At 44.7% G+C, this 17,066-nt stretch overlaps 1 protein-coding gene across 1 annotated transcript in view; it reads right to left on the reverse strand.

The window, feature by feature from the left end:
• The window catches only part of LOC142817599 (uncharacterized), a 31,095-nt gene extending 15,854 nt beyond the window's left edge, over positions 1-15,241 (reverse strand). The window contains exons 1-3 of the mRNA XM_075894657.1: positions 15,078-15,241; positions 13,702-13,726; positions 5,104-5,231 (exon numbers count right to left, since the gene is read on the reverse strand). Coding sequence (XP_075750772.1) covers positions 5,104-5,231; positions 13,702-13,726; positions 15,078-15,241 — 317 coding nt within the window. The remainder of the gene's footprint in view (positions 1-5,103; positions 5,232-13,701; positions 13,727-15,077) is intronic.
• Positions 15,242-17,066: the final 1,825 nt, after the last annotated feature.

A 17,066-nucleotide genomic window follows, 5' to 3' on the forward strand; every position in this document is an offset into this window, starting at 1 on the left:
TCGTTAGAAGGATTGCCAAAGGAGGCCGCCAGTTGTCCGCGCGTGCACGCACAATCACCCTGACAGAGTGGCGTATTTGAAGAAAAAAAAACACAAAAAGTTCCCAAGGTCTTGAAACACGCGTGACGTATTTACTTCGCCCGTGCAATGCCTTCCTGCTTAGATTCCAGCGCCTTCGTTGGGACGAGAGACGGGAGCATGCAATTTAAACCTTTGACAAGTCATTGTGACTCCGCTCGTACTAGACAGATTCTTGAAATTTTTGCGACTTTGAATTTATGAGGAAATAAACTCTTATAGTGTATTCGTTCCATGGTTACTTGAAAAAGTGTTTCAGGGCAATTTCGTAAAATAGTAGACAGCTTGTAAACACAAGCGAAGAGTTAGCAATAGGAGTTCCTACTAATGTTCTTGGGCACCTACTAAATTTGGGACCTTTTTACTACGTAATCAAGCAGACACTTAAAGGAGCATTGACATTAAATTTACTCATATTAAGATTTTTGTGTCAGCAAGTAGCTATAGACCTCGTAGCAGTGATTCACAACCTAAAACGCAAATGAGGGATGAATAACTATAACTTTTATTGATTTATATCACTGGGATCTAGCATTATTCAAAAACGCCCGGCAATCCCGCCATTTTTAGCGCTGAGAGCACCAGCAGTGGCGCTACCTCGCGGTCAACTCCAGATCACGCCACAACTGATCACTTCTCAACAGAAAAGAGTGACGTCAGGCTCAGCTGCTCCACAAATATTTCGTCTGATAGGCGGACACATTCAGTCATGCCTTGTCACCTGCATTGCTGTCATCGTTGTACAAAGTGTCGACTCTTGTTCAGTACGATAGTCTCGAGCTTGGAATCCCTGCGACTCGCGATATCGCGAATTAATTTTGCTTCGATCGACCTTTTACAGTGCAGTGTTCCAAAATGCACGCCGTTCCAAACAGCACTAAGAGATGCCCGAGGATGCACGTTTCAGCCATGTTGTCTCGTGTGTCTCGGTTACCTATACTGGTGTGTTTTGTCGCGCGAAGAATTCCAGTATACGCAGAGAGGTAAATTCAATATAGATACCGCGAATGTGCATAAGCGGAGAAGTAAAATAAGTTTCCTGCGTGTCAGGTCCTTTTTTGCGCCTCCAGATGGGCCCACCTATCCAGATTCTCGCGGTTTACACGGTACTACCACTTTTACGTGGACGCAAAGTATACAGATGAATTAAACTTCAACGATACCTGCGTGTCACTTGTTAGCGATGATATCCGAGTACACGCTCCTCCGTGTTTGATAGCTTGCGGTCGTGTTGATGTGTAACACGAACGTGATATGAAAAGACACCCCGACTGCACGTTTTTCCGAGCTTCAAACTAGACGACTGCAACTCACCTGCAACTCTCAACGATTCTCCGACATGCTGACCGACAAGCACACGTTTAATGGTGCTCTTTTTTTATATTCTTTTGAAGATGGTATTTATCTTGATAATTTCACGTAATTATTTAAACCGGTGCGGTGAAGGTCAGACGCGACGAGCCATGGCTTGGCTAGACTGCACCTGCGCGCGCTAGCCCGGCTGTGGATGAGCGAGTGCGTTTCTGCAATTCGGCGCCAGTTGGCGCCCCGATAAGAACACTCTAATTGTACACGTAATCGCTACTAGGGCATCGTCACTCAGGATGGTACTTGTGGAATGTATCACACCGAACACGTAGCACTAGTGTCGATGTCGCAGGGCAGTCTATTTTCCGTTTTTTCTCCTTATCTTTTCTACGCTGTTTGAGATCAAATTGAAATAACTTCCACGCGATGGATGCCGTTCAAATTTGGCCAAAAAGACCTTTGTATACCAAGCTATCGAAGGACGGGCATATCTAAATCTTGAAATTGGATGTCAGTGCTCTTTTAAATGTTGCAACTGTTCTTTTTGCAGACTGTTACAACTTTTTTCCACCAACCCGTTTACAGGATTATTTTTTCAAGTGATTGACTTTCCCTTTCTATGAATTAAGATCATGTTGGCAATATTCCTAGATTCTGGCAGCCTCCCAGCAAGAGACACTTCTTATACAGGGTGTCCACTTTTTCTAACTCAATCTGCCCACCGCCTTTCAATAGTTTTCATGTGACCTTATCCTCACCAGCGGCTTTCCTTTTTGCATTCCTTCTAGGGAATTCTTTACTTCCCTGCCATTACTGGGGGGATGTGCGATTCATCTGTGGTATTACTGCTCTTTGAGTTATCATGCGAATTCTCTCGGCTGTGGTACAGATTTCTTTATAACTCCTCTGCTATTTGGGCTATCGTTACCATATTTTTAGTGCCTTTGCCTTCCTTGTGCCCTAATGCATACACCATTTTTTGTGTATGTACACTTTTGTCTTCACAGCTTTGAGGCTTCCTCCGTTCTTTAGAGCATGCTCATTTTTGTTGATATAAATTATGTCGGCTACCCACACCCATTGATTACTTTCCAAAGCTTCACCAGCTCTATTTCGTATTTTGTTTTTGAGGCTTTCGTGGTTTCGTGATTCTGAATGAGGTTTCAAGTCACCTCCAGTTCATTTCTTGATGGCTGTACTCCCGACTTCTTTGCACACTCCTCACTGATAGTAGTGAGATTATCAATCATTGTGTCAACACCAACGTCTCTTTTCTCGGTTAGAGCCACGTATCTATTCCCAAGAAAACAATCCAAGTTCCTTCACTTTGCCTCTCAGCACTATCTCAACAATTGCCTTCTTGCGTATCAGTTTTCGCCATTCCTCAAGACTAGGCTAATTAGAGACTTTACCATTCTATGCTCACTGCATTGGATGTTGCTAACTACTTCTACATCAAAATGACTGAATGGGCACGACGTAGGAAGTCTATTCAACGTTTTGTTTCACCTTTAGGACTCCTGTACATCCACTACCGGTTAGCCTGTTTTCTGTAGAAGGTATTCAAGATCCGTAAACTACTGCATCCTGTGAACTCTTCTAGAAAAATAACCTCTGAAAGTTTTAGAACCGATGCCGTATTGACACACTGCATGGTCTCCAGCCTGCTTCTTGCCTACCATTGCATAAAGGTTGATTTGAATGATATGGGGGGTTTAACGTCCCAAAACCACTATATGATTATGAGAGACGCCGTAGTGGACGGCTCCGGAAATGTAGACCACCTGGGGTTCTCTAACGTGCACCCAAATCTGAGCACACGGGCCTACAACATTTCCGCCTTCATCGGAAATGCAGCCGCCGCAGCCGGGATTCGAACCCGCGCCCTGCGGGTCAGCAGCCGAGTACCTTAGCCACTAGACCACCACGGCGGGGCATTGGATAAAGGTCACGCCTCATTACTGCATGGTTCAGTTTTAAATTGACCAAACTTCACAGTATATGCAAGAATGCAATTAGGCGATGACGTGTTTTTCGCCACGGCCTGCCATTGGTAACTGGCTCTCCGGGGGTAAAGGAGGGAAGTAAACAGCTGTTTCGATTCAAGGCACTAACGCAGTTGAGTCATTATTGAACCAAAGAACTAATGACAGCACTATGCGTAGTAAGTTAGATAGTATTAGCTATAGTGTAATATCAGCCAGGCGAATTCATTTCCGCATAAATTTCATTCTGCGAGAGCGTGGTAGCAACCATGGAGTCGCAGAAGCAGGTAAAAGAGCATGAAAGTTAAAGTACTTGCGTTCCTTCAGCAGAATGATTGGCTAGCACCCGATTATTCAGCTTAACTACTTGACTTTAGCAGAAAGGAAGACATTACACAGGGTGGAATGGCATGGCTTCAAATTTATATTGCACTCAGGGATTTCAAAACGCAAAAAAATCCAAGACAAAGTGTGAAAAATAATATTCAAATAAGTTACTTATAAATATGAACTTTTTATAGACATATTCCGCATGTTGAGTGCGGAAGATTTTTATAATGTAAGCGAACTAAATGGTGCTGATAGTACGCTATCATAAAGAATTCGGCAATATCGCTGCCCAGCAACACCATAATTATTTATAGCACATTGATCATATTATTGGCAGCAATACTGTTGTGATTATGTTTTAAAATATTCATGGCACTGACGATACCATTGATCGTTTAACCATAGCAGTGCTATGAATAGTTTATTTTCCTCAATAATAGCTCAAAAACTATCGATACTGTTAATAGTACATTTACCTGTAGTTTTGCATCAATGCAACTTCGAGGTCCTTTGGCCATCATTATCACAGATTACTTCGTGGCTTTGCACATATCACAATGACTTGACCAATCCGACTGAGTAAATTTATCGAGCATAATCAATGCTCATTTTTAGACAATCAGAGGGCCTGATTCCCTAACGTTGATGGCGGCTGGAGCAGTCGATTAGGGCAATTGCTGAAGTTTTCCGTAAATTGCCCTTCTCTTTGAAAAAATAACAGAAGGAAACAATGTCTTTCTCGTTCTTCTTGCAAAATCATTCGACAACATGGCTTATCTTGCCTTTTATTGTCACTTCATCACACTAAATACTTGTTTTAAGTTTTCAAATTTTGTGAGGTTCAAATATTTCAAATAGTAATATATATACTTCGATTCAGAGCGAACGACAAACTGCATTATTATTATATTCGAAGTTTCGCATGTTACCACATCGCTGATTTGTTGCCAAAGGGAACCACAGTGCGGTATTTATTTAGGAACATGTTGAACTTGATTCGAAATGAAGATGCATAATTGTAATTCAGTTTCACACTTAGAATTCAGCTTTTGCAGGCGCCTACTGTATTACTAACAGCGCATGACAAGAAAGCTTACATCGCTTCTCATAACTGTTAAAACAGATGTCGATGAGAATGTTTGTACGCTTCCTCAAACAGCTGCTTTCAGATATTAGGAGGGCTCACTTGAAATTATTTAACCATATGGTGTAGTAGCGCAATTTTCACGGGGACGAAGAGGACAAGAACACACGACACTCGCTACGAGTGTCGTGTGTTCTTAGTTGCGAGTGTAGCGAGTGGCGTGTGTTCTTGTCCTCTTCGTCCCCGTGAAAATTGCGCTACTACACCATATGGTTAAATGATGTCTCACCAACTAGCCCAGCTCTCAACCCTACTCACTTGAAATTGTTGGTCGCATCTTTAGCTGACACTTCTTGTGCCCCCGACAGCGCTTTCCATGCAGAAGCCACAAAAGTGTAGATTGGGCGGTTGGGATTCTGTTTGTCGACGAGCAAGCTTATAATTATCTGGAAAAGAATTTCTTAAAATTGAAACATGCTATTGTTTGGTGGATGAGGAAGAGTAGAACGACGCGGCACTGCCTCGCGAGCAGCTCGGTCAACTGCTTTGAACTTTGAGCTGTACCTCTAACAATCAGTCGCAATACTGTAAATAAACGGGTTCATCGTCATAACTGTTAAGAAAGGTACTGCGTAAGCCAGCTACTGCAACCGAGACGGGGAGCAACCGCGTACAAACAACAGTGTAAATAGCTTGGTTAATCATCGCAGCCACGTGAACTAAGGCCTATGAAGACGTGTTGAGGAATTTCGCCGGACACACATCACGAAAGTGCGGTGGCGCTGTTGTCGGGCGTTTGGTTTCGCTTGGCAGGCAAAAGCCACTGCCCCGACCGCAGAAGTTGCTGTGTTTTAACTAGTGTACGCGCTGTTTGTGGCCGTGCAAAGAAGAAAGAAAATAGTGTACCGGTGAGCTTTCACTGGGATTTGCGCAGGAAGGCACTAGAAAGATGGGACAAGTCTTTTAAAGACGATACTCTTTTTTGGGGACCTTCGACGCGAAAATTTTTGTCTGTCTGCTTGTGTGTCTGTCTGTACATTTGTCTGTTTGTCCACATTTAACGTCATCGGGCACTTGAAACGGCCGACCCCATCCGCAGCGCAAACCTATGTTGCTCAAGGTTGAGCGTTCATGCTTGTGCGATTGTCAGTTAAAAAAAAAGCAATTATTGCGCTTGTCCGGAGCACCATAACAACTCGTATATATTTTGTATATGAGCGTTTTACTAGAAAAGGCGTACATAAGTAATTTTAAGGACCGTACCGCTTATCGCGAAGCGCTGATCATGCAACGCTTGCATGGAAAGACGAGTGTTTCCAACGCTTTGCTAAAACGAGACGGTGGTGGCACCTGCCCGTCGCCTTGCGTCTACACCTTATCACCTCTGAGATGGGCGCGCACACCCGTCTCAAGAGCCACGCACTCTGTTTTCTAAAAAATGCCAGATGGCGCTCATGTCTCACGTGTGACGTGACTTGATGCGCTCATTCGCCTCCGCTGCACGCTCAAGGCACTCTAACGCAGTGCCTTCAGAATACCATTCACCCATTTTCTTGCGCAGAACATCAAATAAATATCTTGTTCACTCTCTCCACACGCAAGACTATCGTCTTTTGACGACATTTGCAGATTGCATGCAGATACGGGGCCAGTTTTTTCTTTGTTTTTTCGCTTCTCTGTTGACGAAGACCGTAGCAGATCAGCCGCACCTGTGAAACGCGAGAACTTGCCTTTGAAGCCAATTCATCGATCCCCCAAAAAAGCGATTCGAACCCAAAAAAGGCGATTAGTTTTTCAGGCGTTGGAACAACTTGTGGAATTGCACATTTTATAATAAACCGTGAAGGCGTATCGAGCCCGTTTACCTCAAAACACGTTAACGTTCTGGATTGCATTGCCATACGCGAAGCACGTTTGCCATTATTGATGTAACTGCTACAGTCTTCGACACGTCAGGACGATTTCGTCATACTCACATGAACTAAAGGGTCACTCGGTCATCGAGCCAGCGATCGATCATGAGTTTCTTTCTGCGTGGGTATGGTTCATTAAAGTGTAGCAAACGAAACGATTATTTAGACTATGATTTTTTATTATATTTGACTGCGATGACACACCTGTCACGAGTGAATCGAATAGCACGATTGTGCGCTTCACGAGATTTTCATGTCTTTGTCAATTCACAGAGAAACATCACTGGGGAAACTTGCCGAGTATGTCTACGGTTCGTACGCATTTCACGGCATTAGATTGAGCGTACAAACTGAGCCGCGGATTTGCAGATACGTAACCGCATTGTACACAACGTGTTATAGAAGCTTTGTCGCAAGCGCACTGCGGTTGAAAGTATCGCGGAGGTCTCCCTGGTCTTCTCCGGCACATTTATTACATGCGAGAATTTACCGAAACGATTCGTGACGACATTTTGTTACCTCGTGCATTCGTATATTGTACACCAGAACTTCTTGCTGAACTCGGTCTGCCCTTGCATTAGTAGAACTTAAAATGTGCACGTTTCATGTAGCCTGTTGTAATGACAATCACTCTTCACCATCGAGCTACATTTACGCCATTCCGATGCGTCATATGTTTTGATGGGGTTCTCGAAGCTAGAGCTACACGTCAATATAGCTCATATGTTCTTTTCTGAACTGCTCTACAGCCCCTGCAACTTCCTCTGTTGTGGCCGCCGCTTCTAAACATGCGAGAGGCGTCCCGATGCACTTTTTTTGAAGGCAGCTGGGGAACCTACTGCGCTTGTCGTCAAGTGATCATATAGGCTTAAGGCAAGCTCTTAGCTGCGACGAGTTTTAGATGAGCAGAGCCAACGCACCATGACGTCAAATGGGGCATACCATTTTTACAAACTTTGAACGCACCATGACGTCACATGGGGCCTACCATTTTTACAAACTTTGAATACATCTATACGAAAGCAACTATGTTTCCAGCACCACGCTTAGCGCATGAAAAAAATAGTCTAATATGGACGCCCTACGTTTTAAGCGAATGGTCTCTGAAGCTTGCGACAAGAAAAATCTGACGTCCGGCGCCACCCGTCGCGACCCTCTGAGCCTGTACACGCGCTACCACACAACCGCTACGCACGTGTCGGAACCTTTGCTGCACCCAAGTGGAGGGTGAATGAGTGTCGCCGATTCACTCATTTTCCCCTCGCTTGGTTGCGGCAGGTGTTCGGGCAGCGATCGCATCTCGGCAGGGTATTTTGTATTGATGATGCGGCAGCGCACGCAGATGAGCGATTCTTTATTCATTCAAAAATTAAAGAAGAACTACAAGGATGTTGGAGGGATAAAGTTGCGAAGTGCGGGAGAAGCACACGATAACTGTCTTAATGAGGACACCATAATTCCCCCCCCTCCCAAAAAAATAGACGAGAAGATGAGGGGGGAGGGATAAAATAGATGGCGAGAGGGAACAACAAACGGTTGAATGAAAAGAAGAAAGAAGTAAGACAAAAGGTTCTGACTCGCGAGGACGAGAAGTGCTGGTTAAGCATGGCGAGGGGCTTTAAAAAATGCGATTGCGCTCATTGAGCCCTTGCTGGAGAGGGGAAGGGGGACACAGAAAGGTGGAAAGGAAAGGTAGAGAAAGTGTGCGGTGAGGCATGGGCGTGCGCTGAGTTGGCCTTCAAGGTGGGGCGGGGTAATGAGTGAGTTGCCAGTGAGTGAGTGAGTGAGTTTGTGGGTGCGGATGCTTGTGCGCCTTTATGCGAGTGGGTGCGTGCGTGAACGGGTATGTGCGCACGCGTGTGTTGAATAGCGTGCGCGTTTGTGGCCTTCACGTGTATTTCTGGGGGAGTGTTTGCGTGGGTGAGTGTGTGTAGGTGCGCCCGTGTTTGAGTTTGTATGGTCGTGTGTGCTTGCGTGTGTGTATATGGGTGTGTCTGTATATGTGCGCCTACGTGTTTGAGGGCGTTGTTTTTTAGCAAAGACGTGTGCGTGTGCGTGAGTGTGCCCATGAATTGGTGTGTCTCCTGATGTGTGTGTGTGTGTGTGTGCGCGCACGTGTGCGTGTGTGTGTGTGTGTGTGTGTGTGTGTTGATTTGGTCGGCTTAGTTCTTCGGGTTTTTCATCTTCTCTGCGTATCAACCCAACCAGATGAGCCTCCCCCAATATATTAACTTTTTTGTGCGTTCATCTTTACTAGGTGGCAAACCATGCAAGAAGACAAACTTCCGCGTTTTGCGAGGGACGCTGTAGCTGAATGCGACAAAGCCCTCTTCCCAAACATTCACACGCTTTTTAAGATATTGTCGAAGCTCCCAGTGAGTACAGCTGCTGCTGAGCGCAGCTTCTCAACACTGAAAATGGTGAAAACTTATTTGAGGAACTACACAGCCGAGGAGAGTCACCAAATACAAGATACTATCAACGAAGTTATCGCTGGGTTTATGAAGAAACAGCGACGCATGAATATTGTAGCGTCAACCGCTCTCTTCGACCAGACTATATTTTTTTTTTCAGTTCGTTTTTTTATTTCTATTGAACTTTACTAAATGGTGAAACCATTGGCAATGCCATTCTTCAAAATTGGTTGTAAAATAAATGTTAACGTTCTGCCTCTTCTGTGTCACAGAAGCATCTGTGTATTAGTTATTTGTTGTGCAATAAAATTTTTCCTAAATGTGTTTTTTGTTTGAAAATTTGTGCCATAAGAAGGGAGCCGTTTTTCTAGCAGGCCTATTGGTAAAAAAAATGCGTGAAAGGTTGAGTAGACTAAACGTCCAATATTTTATTTTTTTGCAGCAGCAGAAGCGTGAGATACGATTGGTTTCCTTCCATGCCAATTTCCTCACCCACCCTTTCTTCTTTTTTTACAATCGTTTTCCTGTTACTGATTCTGTAAGACCCTTGTAGGTCGAAATCATGTGGTCGAAAAGTACTCTTTCTGGGGCACACTCACTAGCTTTACTGCAGCGTCGAAACTTGCTTTCTATCGCTGATTAACTCGCCTCTTGTGCTGCATTATAATTTGTTTTCATTTTATTTTATTAATTAGGCACCTTCTATGTTCTCTGAACATATTTTTTTTTCTATTTGCTGCGAAAACACTTTCTTTGAGACAATTAGGCCTCGCCCCCACCTCCAAACAAACGAAAATTCTGGCTATGGGCCTGTTCACACCTTAACGAATCTGGCGAAGACATTCACGAAATGCAGTGGTGAAATTGACTATCTGTATATCGCTTTGCTTTATACAATTCTTCTATGCTAACGGGGACACCTTCTTTCGGGCGCTATCTTGAATCGCACAGCATGCTACCTTCAGTTCACGGGAATTGGGAATATAAAACACTTGTGTTTTTTAACAGTTGCAGGAAAATACAACTTCGCTCAGAGTAGCGAAATGATTTTACGATTGTCTGTCATCTCAAACTATGACAGAAAAGCACGTGCGAGGGCGTATCTACAGATGCGTGTCCAGATAATAGGTGCGCCACCGCTCGTGACCATGCTCCTATTACCAAATCCTAAAAGCTGAGGAGGCTACTTCTGGCACAACCTAATAGGACCTGCCGTGAACGCATGAACAGAGGAAATATTTATTTATAGTTATTTCACTCTGCATCAGGAGAGGAACGTACCTTCAACAAACCAAGCAGATGCGCCATTGATGTCTCGTTGAATAGGTAAATATCCGTATTCATAAATCCAAAATGAGAAATTCTATTTTTGTTCAAGCTCTCCAAATTATTTTTGGCGCTTGGATCTGTTAGTGATTCTTCAACAGGCGCATGTGAGCTGAAACATTTAGAAAAAAACAACTTTAAACCACTCTTCCCAACAGCAATCATGCTTACTCCGTAAGTACGTCTGCAAAACTAAACAAGTTAGGAAGCCCTAGAGGACATCAGGCAGCTGTGTGTGAAAGCCAGCTTAGAACACACCTACAGTTTCGGACCTCTTTTTACACCTGTTATGGGATAGAACAGCTATGCCTTAACCACTAACCAAGCTCAGCAGGTCATTAAGACAGTCTTAACCGAGTAATCTTCCAGTTACGACATGAACCACGTCGGGCTCGAGAACACCTTGGTACGGGCGTGAAGTGGTCTTAAAAGAAACTTCGGCAGATGCACGAAATGCATAATGATGAAGGAGCTTGCTCCAAAGGTTCAATTCGGTGAACCGTGAATCGTCAGTACATATGCTCAATCATCTTCATATAAGGGCGTAACAGCAGAGTTGTTTGGGTGTGATTGTGTATACACGTTCTATACATAATGTTAATTATTTACATATTAATATATAATATACAAATACTTACATACTGATGCAGTGTATAAAATTTCTTCAGGAGCTCATTTACAGATCGCATAAGCTAGGAGGAACATTTTTTGGTATAATGATTTTGTGATCCGTAAAGTACTCAGCCAGAGGATATTGCAATATAGGATGTAGTAGAAAGTTTGAGAAGGGTCCTGACGCCGAGCCCGCACTGCAGCCGCATTGCAAGCCATCCGCGCTGCCACCTTGACTGCTGCGGTGTTCGTAGTGGGTAGCGGTATCGACGCACTTTAAGTGATGTCCGGTGAAAGAAAAACCAAGCTCGTCAAAAGCGAGCGCTATATATATATAGGCCTAATAGAAGTGTGAAGTCCCCCCAGCAGTTGTCTGAAGGCTAAGTGCGACACCTCAGCAGTAGCTCACGAGGTGATTGGATGAGGAGGTATCAAATGTTATAGAGTTAGAAGTAAAGATTGAGGAAACAAAAATTTTGAGACATGGTCGAAGGAGTCCGAGGACGTGACACGACTCAGCGAGAGCTACACAGCGTCAGGAGATCGCGAACGGTGGGTCAATCAATGAGAAGAACGCTGGCGTTGGAGATCGATCACCAAGCAAGTTCCCTCAACCCACGGCTACTAAGTGAGTCTCCTTGCCAAGCGAGTACCCATATCCTACGACTACCACGCCATGCCTACCCCAAGAGGCTCAATCGCCAAGAACCACCCTGGTGGAGCCCGCAGGGCAGCTATGACATGGGCGCCGAATTAGAGTACACAAGTCCAGGCGAGTCTTGTTTGCCGGGCAAGCCCGAATCCTGCCTCCCAGCGTCGAGGCGGCTGCACGCTAATGACAGTGCTGGCATACGTCATCAAAACGCGCCGTCCTTATAGGCTGCACGTGACTGCCCTCGAGCCTTTTTTTTCCCTGGAGCATTCTCCCGGCTGGCATTAAGCTGCTATGGGAGATAAGAACGAGCTCACTTTAGTGAGTGGCTCGAAAAGAAAAAGATCACTGTGATTAACCAGCTTCTTTGAACGGCTCATTGACAGTTCGATATCCCGTCACTGGAATCTGTAACATGCACGACGCATACCATAGTTGCTTGGCTTTGATGGGAAAAAAGACACATGCTCCATTGAAACTAACGAGTCACAAGTACTATCAATTAAACCCTAAGAAAAAATACGTACTATGCCCCAGCTTTCCCCGTAATATATTGGAAAAAATAATTGACATAAAGTGGTACACTCGTTCATTCCAGCGTATCTTTTGAGAACAATTGTACTAAAACAATCTGCTAATTTCTGCGTACCATAGTTCAAAGTTGGATCCAAGTGGCGATTGCCTCTCGTAGCCGAAAATTCCGAAGGCTAAATTTGTGTTTCAAACATTCAACACATGACAGTCATGCCGTATTTTCGGCGCCGCAGCATCAGGGGCAATACGATGTTTGGAACTGGCCTACTCAGCCACTCAAAGGAGGCGATGAGCTGGTCAAAAGAGCTGGCCCCCTCCTGAGCAACTTCTTTTATTCTTCACGTGAACGCTGTCTCGGAGACATTGAGCGGCAGTGAGTCGCCAGTCCTAAATCATGAGGAGGAGGACAGAAATAGGCGGAAGGACAGGGAGGTTGGCTAGTTCTCAGACCAGCTGGTTACCCTTGTGCGGGGGAAACGGGTGAAGGTTACAAAAGATGATAGAAAAGAGATGTTACAAAGACACAGAGAAAGAGAGATAGAGAGAGAGAGAAGAGGGTAAAAGATAACAAAAGATGAGAAGAAAAATAAAAAAAAAGAATACGACCCTTAAGTCTGTCTCTAAAGCCAGTTGTCCACAAAATAAAAAACGTAATAACGCTTTCAAAGTCTTCAGAGCTGAGAATGGACTTGGCCAATGTCCCGAAATCCTTTGTTCAAACAAAGGCCGATCATCTAGTCCATCTAGAGTTTCGGTAAGTTCTTGGCTTGGTGTGTGGAAATGGGTACACTCACGCAGATGATCCACCATTATTTCTTCGCAGCTGCATTAGTTGCATGTAGAGGGTCTGGCCATTTCAATAAGGAATGAGTATGCGTTCGTGAAGGCTACGCCAAGCCACAGGCGGCACAGAAGGGTCTCCTCAGCTCGAGATATTCCTCAGAGAAGACGAAGCTTGAGATCAGGATCCAAGCTATGCAGGCGAGTGTTTCTGGATACCGTCGAGTTCCACTGTACCAGTATGAGATCACGTGCAAGCGAACGAAGCCTTGTAGCGGCATCGGTTCTTAAGAATAAGGTGGCTGTGTATTGCGTACCGCCGTGCAGCTATCTTGTGTGAAAGGGGAGTGAAGTGCTTGTGCAGCAATGAAGGTGACGAGGAACAGTACAGAAGCAGAAATAGAGTGATCATCAAATATATAGAAGGGGAGGAAGGAGATGGCAAGGAGCGTACGGCCTCTCCATCCTTATTTGACGTTTCGGCCATGCCGTGTGCATGACGCCCAGCGAGTACCATGTTTTAAGGAAAGAAGAATAAACTTATGGGTTCGTTTTATATTGCTTTTTTCTTGGACACAATATTAATAAGAAATGACAGATAGTTATGCCAAAGAAGGTATAGGGAATATTGTTAGAAGTAATTGTATTGTAATTGTGAAAAGAAGTGGACAAAAAGATTACTTGCCTTGCGCAGGCACCGAGCCTCCAACCTTCGGATAACGCAACCCATGCTATATCAAATGAGCTACTATGGCCCCTCTACTGTGTAGAGTATCCACTGTGCAGGGGCGAAGGTACACGGCTGCTGACCCGCAGGTCGCGGGATCAAATCCCGGCTGCGGCGGCGAGACGAAAAACGTACTCAAACGACCGGAGCAACACACCAACCATGTGCGGAAGTTCTACAAAGAGCGCAGCGCAGTCGCTGAACATGCTGAGACGTTGGATCACCGCATAAATTTTGAAGCGATGGCCATCCTTGAAAGCAAGCCGAACTGGAGAAGGTTATTACTCGAGTCGTGGTACATACAGAGGAGAGCCCATAACTTCAACCGCTCTCTCGGAACCCTTCCCCCAGTGTATACATATGGACTGCGCTCCATGACAAAACGAGACAGAGAGGGGGGGTCATTATCCGTCCCGTGAGGGCTTTGAAGACGCCGCTGCTACATATTCTCCGCAGTCACCCCTGAGGAAGGAACCAAGTCGGTTTCGAAACGTCGGGTTTCTTCAAAACTTTTGGTAGGAGTCTAAACCATTTCCCAGGGTATATATGTGCATTAATCGTGGGAGCGTCAATCAGCGCCACCTGTTCTTATTGCGGCGAATGGGGTGCACTTATTTTCTGCCTGTTGGCGTCTTGTGCTACGTTACACGAGCAGGCAGAGCATCGGACGCGTTGTTGAAAGGTGAAAGGTTCAGTCCATGCCCAAAGTGACTAATCTTTCCATCCAATTTTCTTTTTTCACTTTACATTAGAATTACTTCTCACATTGTCGCCTATACTATCCTTGGCGAAAGTGTTTGTCACATTTCATTAGTATAGCGCCTGATACGTTTCGTATTGGAAGCTCTGTGGTTAGAATCATATGAAAGAAGTCCCGAAGTGGTGGTGCTACACATGACAGACATGGAGGCGCAGTATAATGGAGAGTAGAGCTGTAGGCGAACAGGGCTTATCAAAAAGAAACGAAGGGCGTATAACAGCCTTGAACCAGACGCTATTGCTTGTTTATACCTGAATAATATCTGCACTAAATGAAATCTACAGAATATGAAAAAATGAATTAACTCATTATCCTTCGAAGCGGTGGCTCTAAAGTCTGAATGCTTATGTTGAAATGCAAGGGCAGGAGATGATTCTTTCGAAGTTAGCATTGATGTAATTCAGTTAGTGCTCCTGAACTCCAGACATGAACCACGCTCTACAACGTCTACCTCAGTAAGATATTTGAGAATAAGAATAGATATACAACTTCCTGTCATAAGAAGCCAGAAAACCTTTCTATAAATTTAGTGTTGATCTAGTACTTGAACGTGTGAACTCGGCTTCATACTCACTCGCTGTCGAACCCCATGCCGTATTCAGTGCGACGATGCTTCGAGGCGACATCGAGGAAGTGCTCGACTCTTTTCGGGTAGGGGCCACCCAGTTTGATGGGCAACACCTCGAGCATAATGTAGTCACACAGGCCGTCCTCGGGAAACACAGTGGTCTCGTTCATATCGTTACCCACGGTGCACACCAGAGAGTACGGTGGGATCGGGGTTTCTGGAACGAACGACACGTGCAAGCTCACAGAATCTATTTTATATATTCTGTTATGGGAGTGAGGATGGGCTAATGTATCCACTATTGGACAGGACAGAGGGAAGCTCGGGTAGTTAGATCTAAGTGATTAACCATCTACACCTCTTCAGCGGTGTAGAAACTGATCTGTTCTGCAGATTTCTCCCTCGTTCGCATTTGGCTGCTGTACGACAGGATTCCACTGCCAGTTATGTACACACAACCTTTCATCATTTCCATGATGCAGGTTTTCCTTTCTTCTTTCTTAATGTGACCAGCGGGCACCGCCGCAGTAGTCTAGTGGCTAAGGTACTCGGCTGCTGACCCGCAGGTCGTGGGATCGAATCCCGGCTGTGGCGGCTGCATTTCCGTTGGAAGCGGAAATGTTGTAGGTCCGTGTGCTCAGATTTGGGTGCACGTTAAAGAACCCCAGAAGGTCTAAATTCCCGAAGCCCTCCACTAGCTACGGCGTCTCTCATAATCATATACTGGTTTTGGGACGGTAAAACTTACATATCCATTAAATCATACTGTGACAAGCGGCACACCCTCATGCGAATGTTAAGCGGGCTGAATGATTAAAGTTAACCGAATTCCCTTTCGTAAGCAGGTATTACGACAAACGGCGTATGGATGGAATTAAGAAAACACGGGCACAGTGGCGTAACCAAAGGGGGCGGGTGTTGTTGGGGGGACTCAAATCCCCGAAAGTTTTCTGTTTTGCTGGCATATATACGTACACATACAGATGCGAAAGCAAGCACGCATATAGATAAAGCATGGTTTAATCCCCCTCCCCTCAACCAGAAAACAATCTGGCTATGCCCCTGATTGGGCTAGCGTGCAGACTGACGTCGAAATCAACCAGTGGCACATCGTCTTTAAGAATTACCTTAAGGAAAACACCCAAGGTACTTCTGTAGCCTTCACAAATAAATCCCAATATCCGAAATTTCTATCAATAATTCTGTACACGTGGGAATTTGCTGAAACTGAAATGTTCTAAGCTTTAATACTTTACAGAACCGTCAACGCTACAAGAGGAAACTAATTTTTCTATTAAGGACATTTCGAGATGCTTCCAGCTGAATCTCAATCAGTCCTACTAAAGGATGCAAATCTAACAATAATATAACCCTAATTTATTTCTAAAAGGTGTTCAGTGTTCTGTACTTGTTGTCTTATAAAACCACAGCTTACATTTAAAATAAGCAACTAGTTTTCGTCATACAATGAAGAATTCAGGCTGTGTCCGAAATTCTACTTACTTGGCGTTCGTTTAGGTACAATCCCTGAAAAGAAATTTTTTCATCCTATTAGTTATGGAAAAGTTTACTGTGATGGAAACGCAGTAATAAATCTGAAATTAGGCAGTAAAAACTATGGATCATGAGCAGTAAAAATTATGGACCAGTAAACATTTCGGACCAATGCCGTTGAACCCGGCTGAAACGGGCGTCGACGCAGGTGCTGGAAGAAGTTTGAAGCGAAACACGGTGTAGCCTTTACTCGAGAAAACATTTCTTTGAAACGCAAAGCAAAGATACGCGAAGCAGGTTAGGTTTCCAGTAAGTTTAATCGCATATAAGCAAACTGAAAGAGCGTTTCCACTCGAAGTGTGGTCAAGCGTTGCGGGTGGTGGAAAGGGTGAAGCAAGCGAGGAGTGTGTAGCGAGCGGGCGGAAGAGTAGCACCACCTTTGTGTGTTGAGAGGAGCCCGCCACTGCTGCGTCTGAAGGAGAGAGTGACGTCAACACGCAG

The sequence above is a fragment of the Rhipicephalus microplus genome, chromosome 5, assembly GCF_043290135.1.
Source record: "Rhipicephalus microplus isolate Deutch F79 chromosome 5, USDA_Rmic, whole genome shotgun sequence".
Taxonomy (NCBI): Eukaryota; Metazoa; Arthropoda; class Arachnida; order Ixodida; family Ixodidae; genus Rhipicephalus; species Rhipicephalus microplus.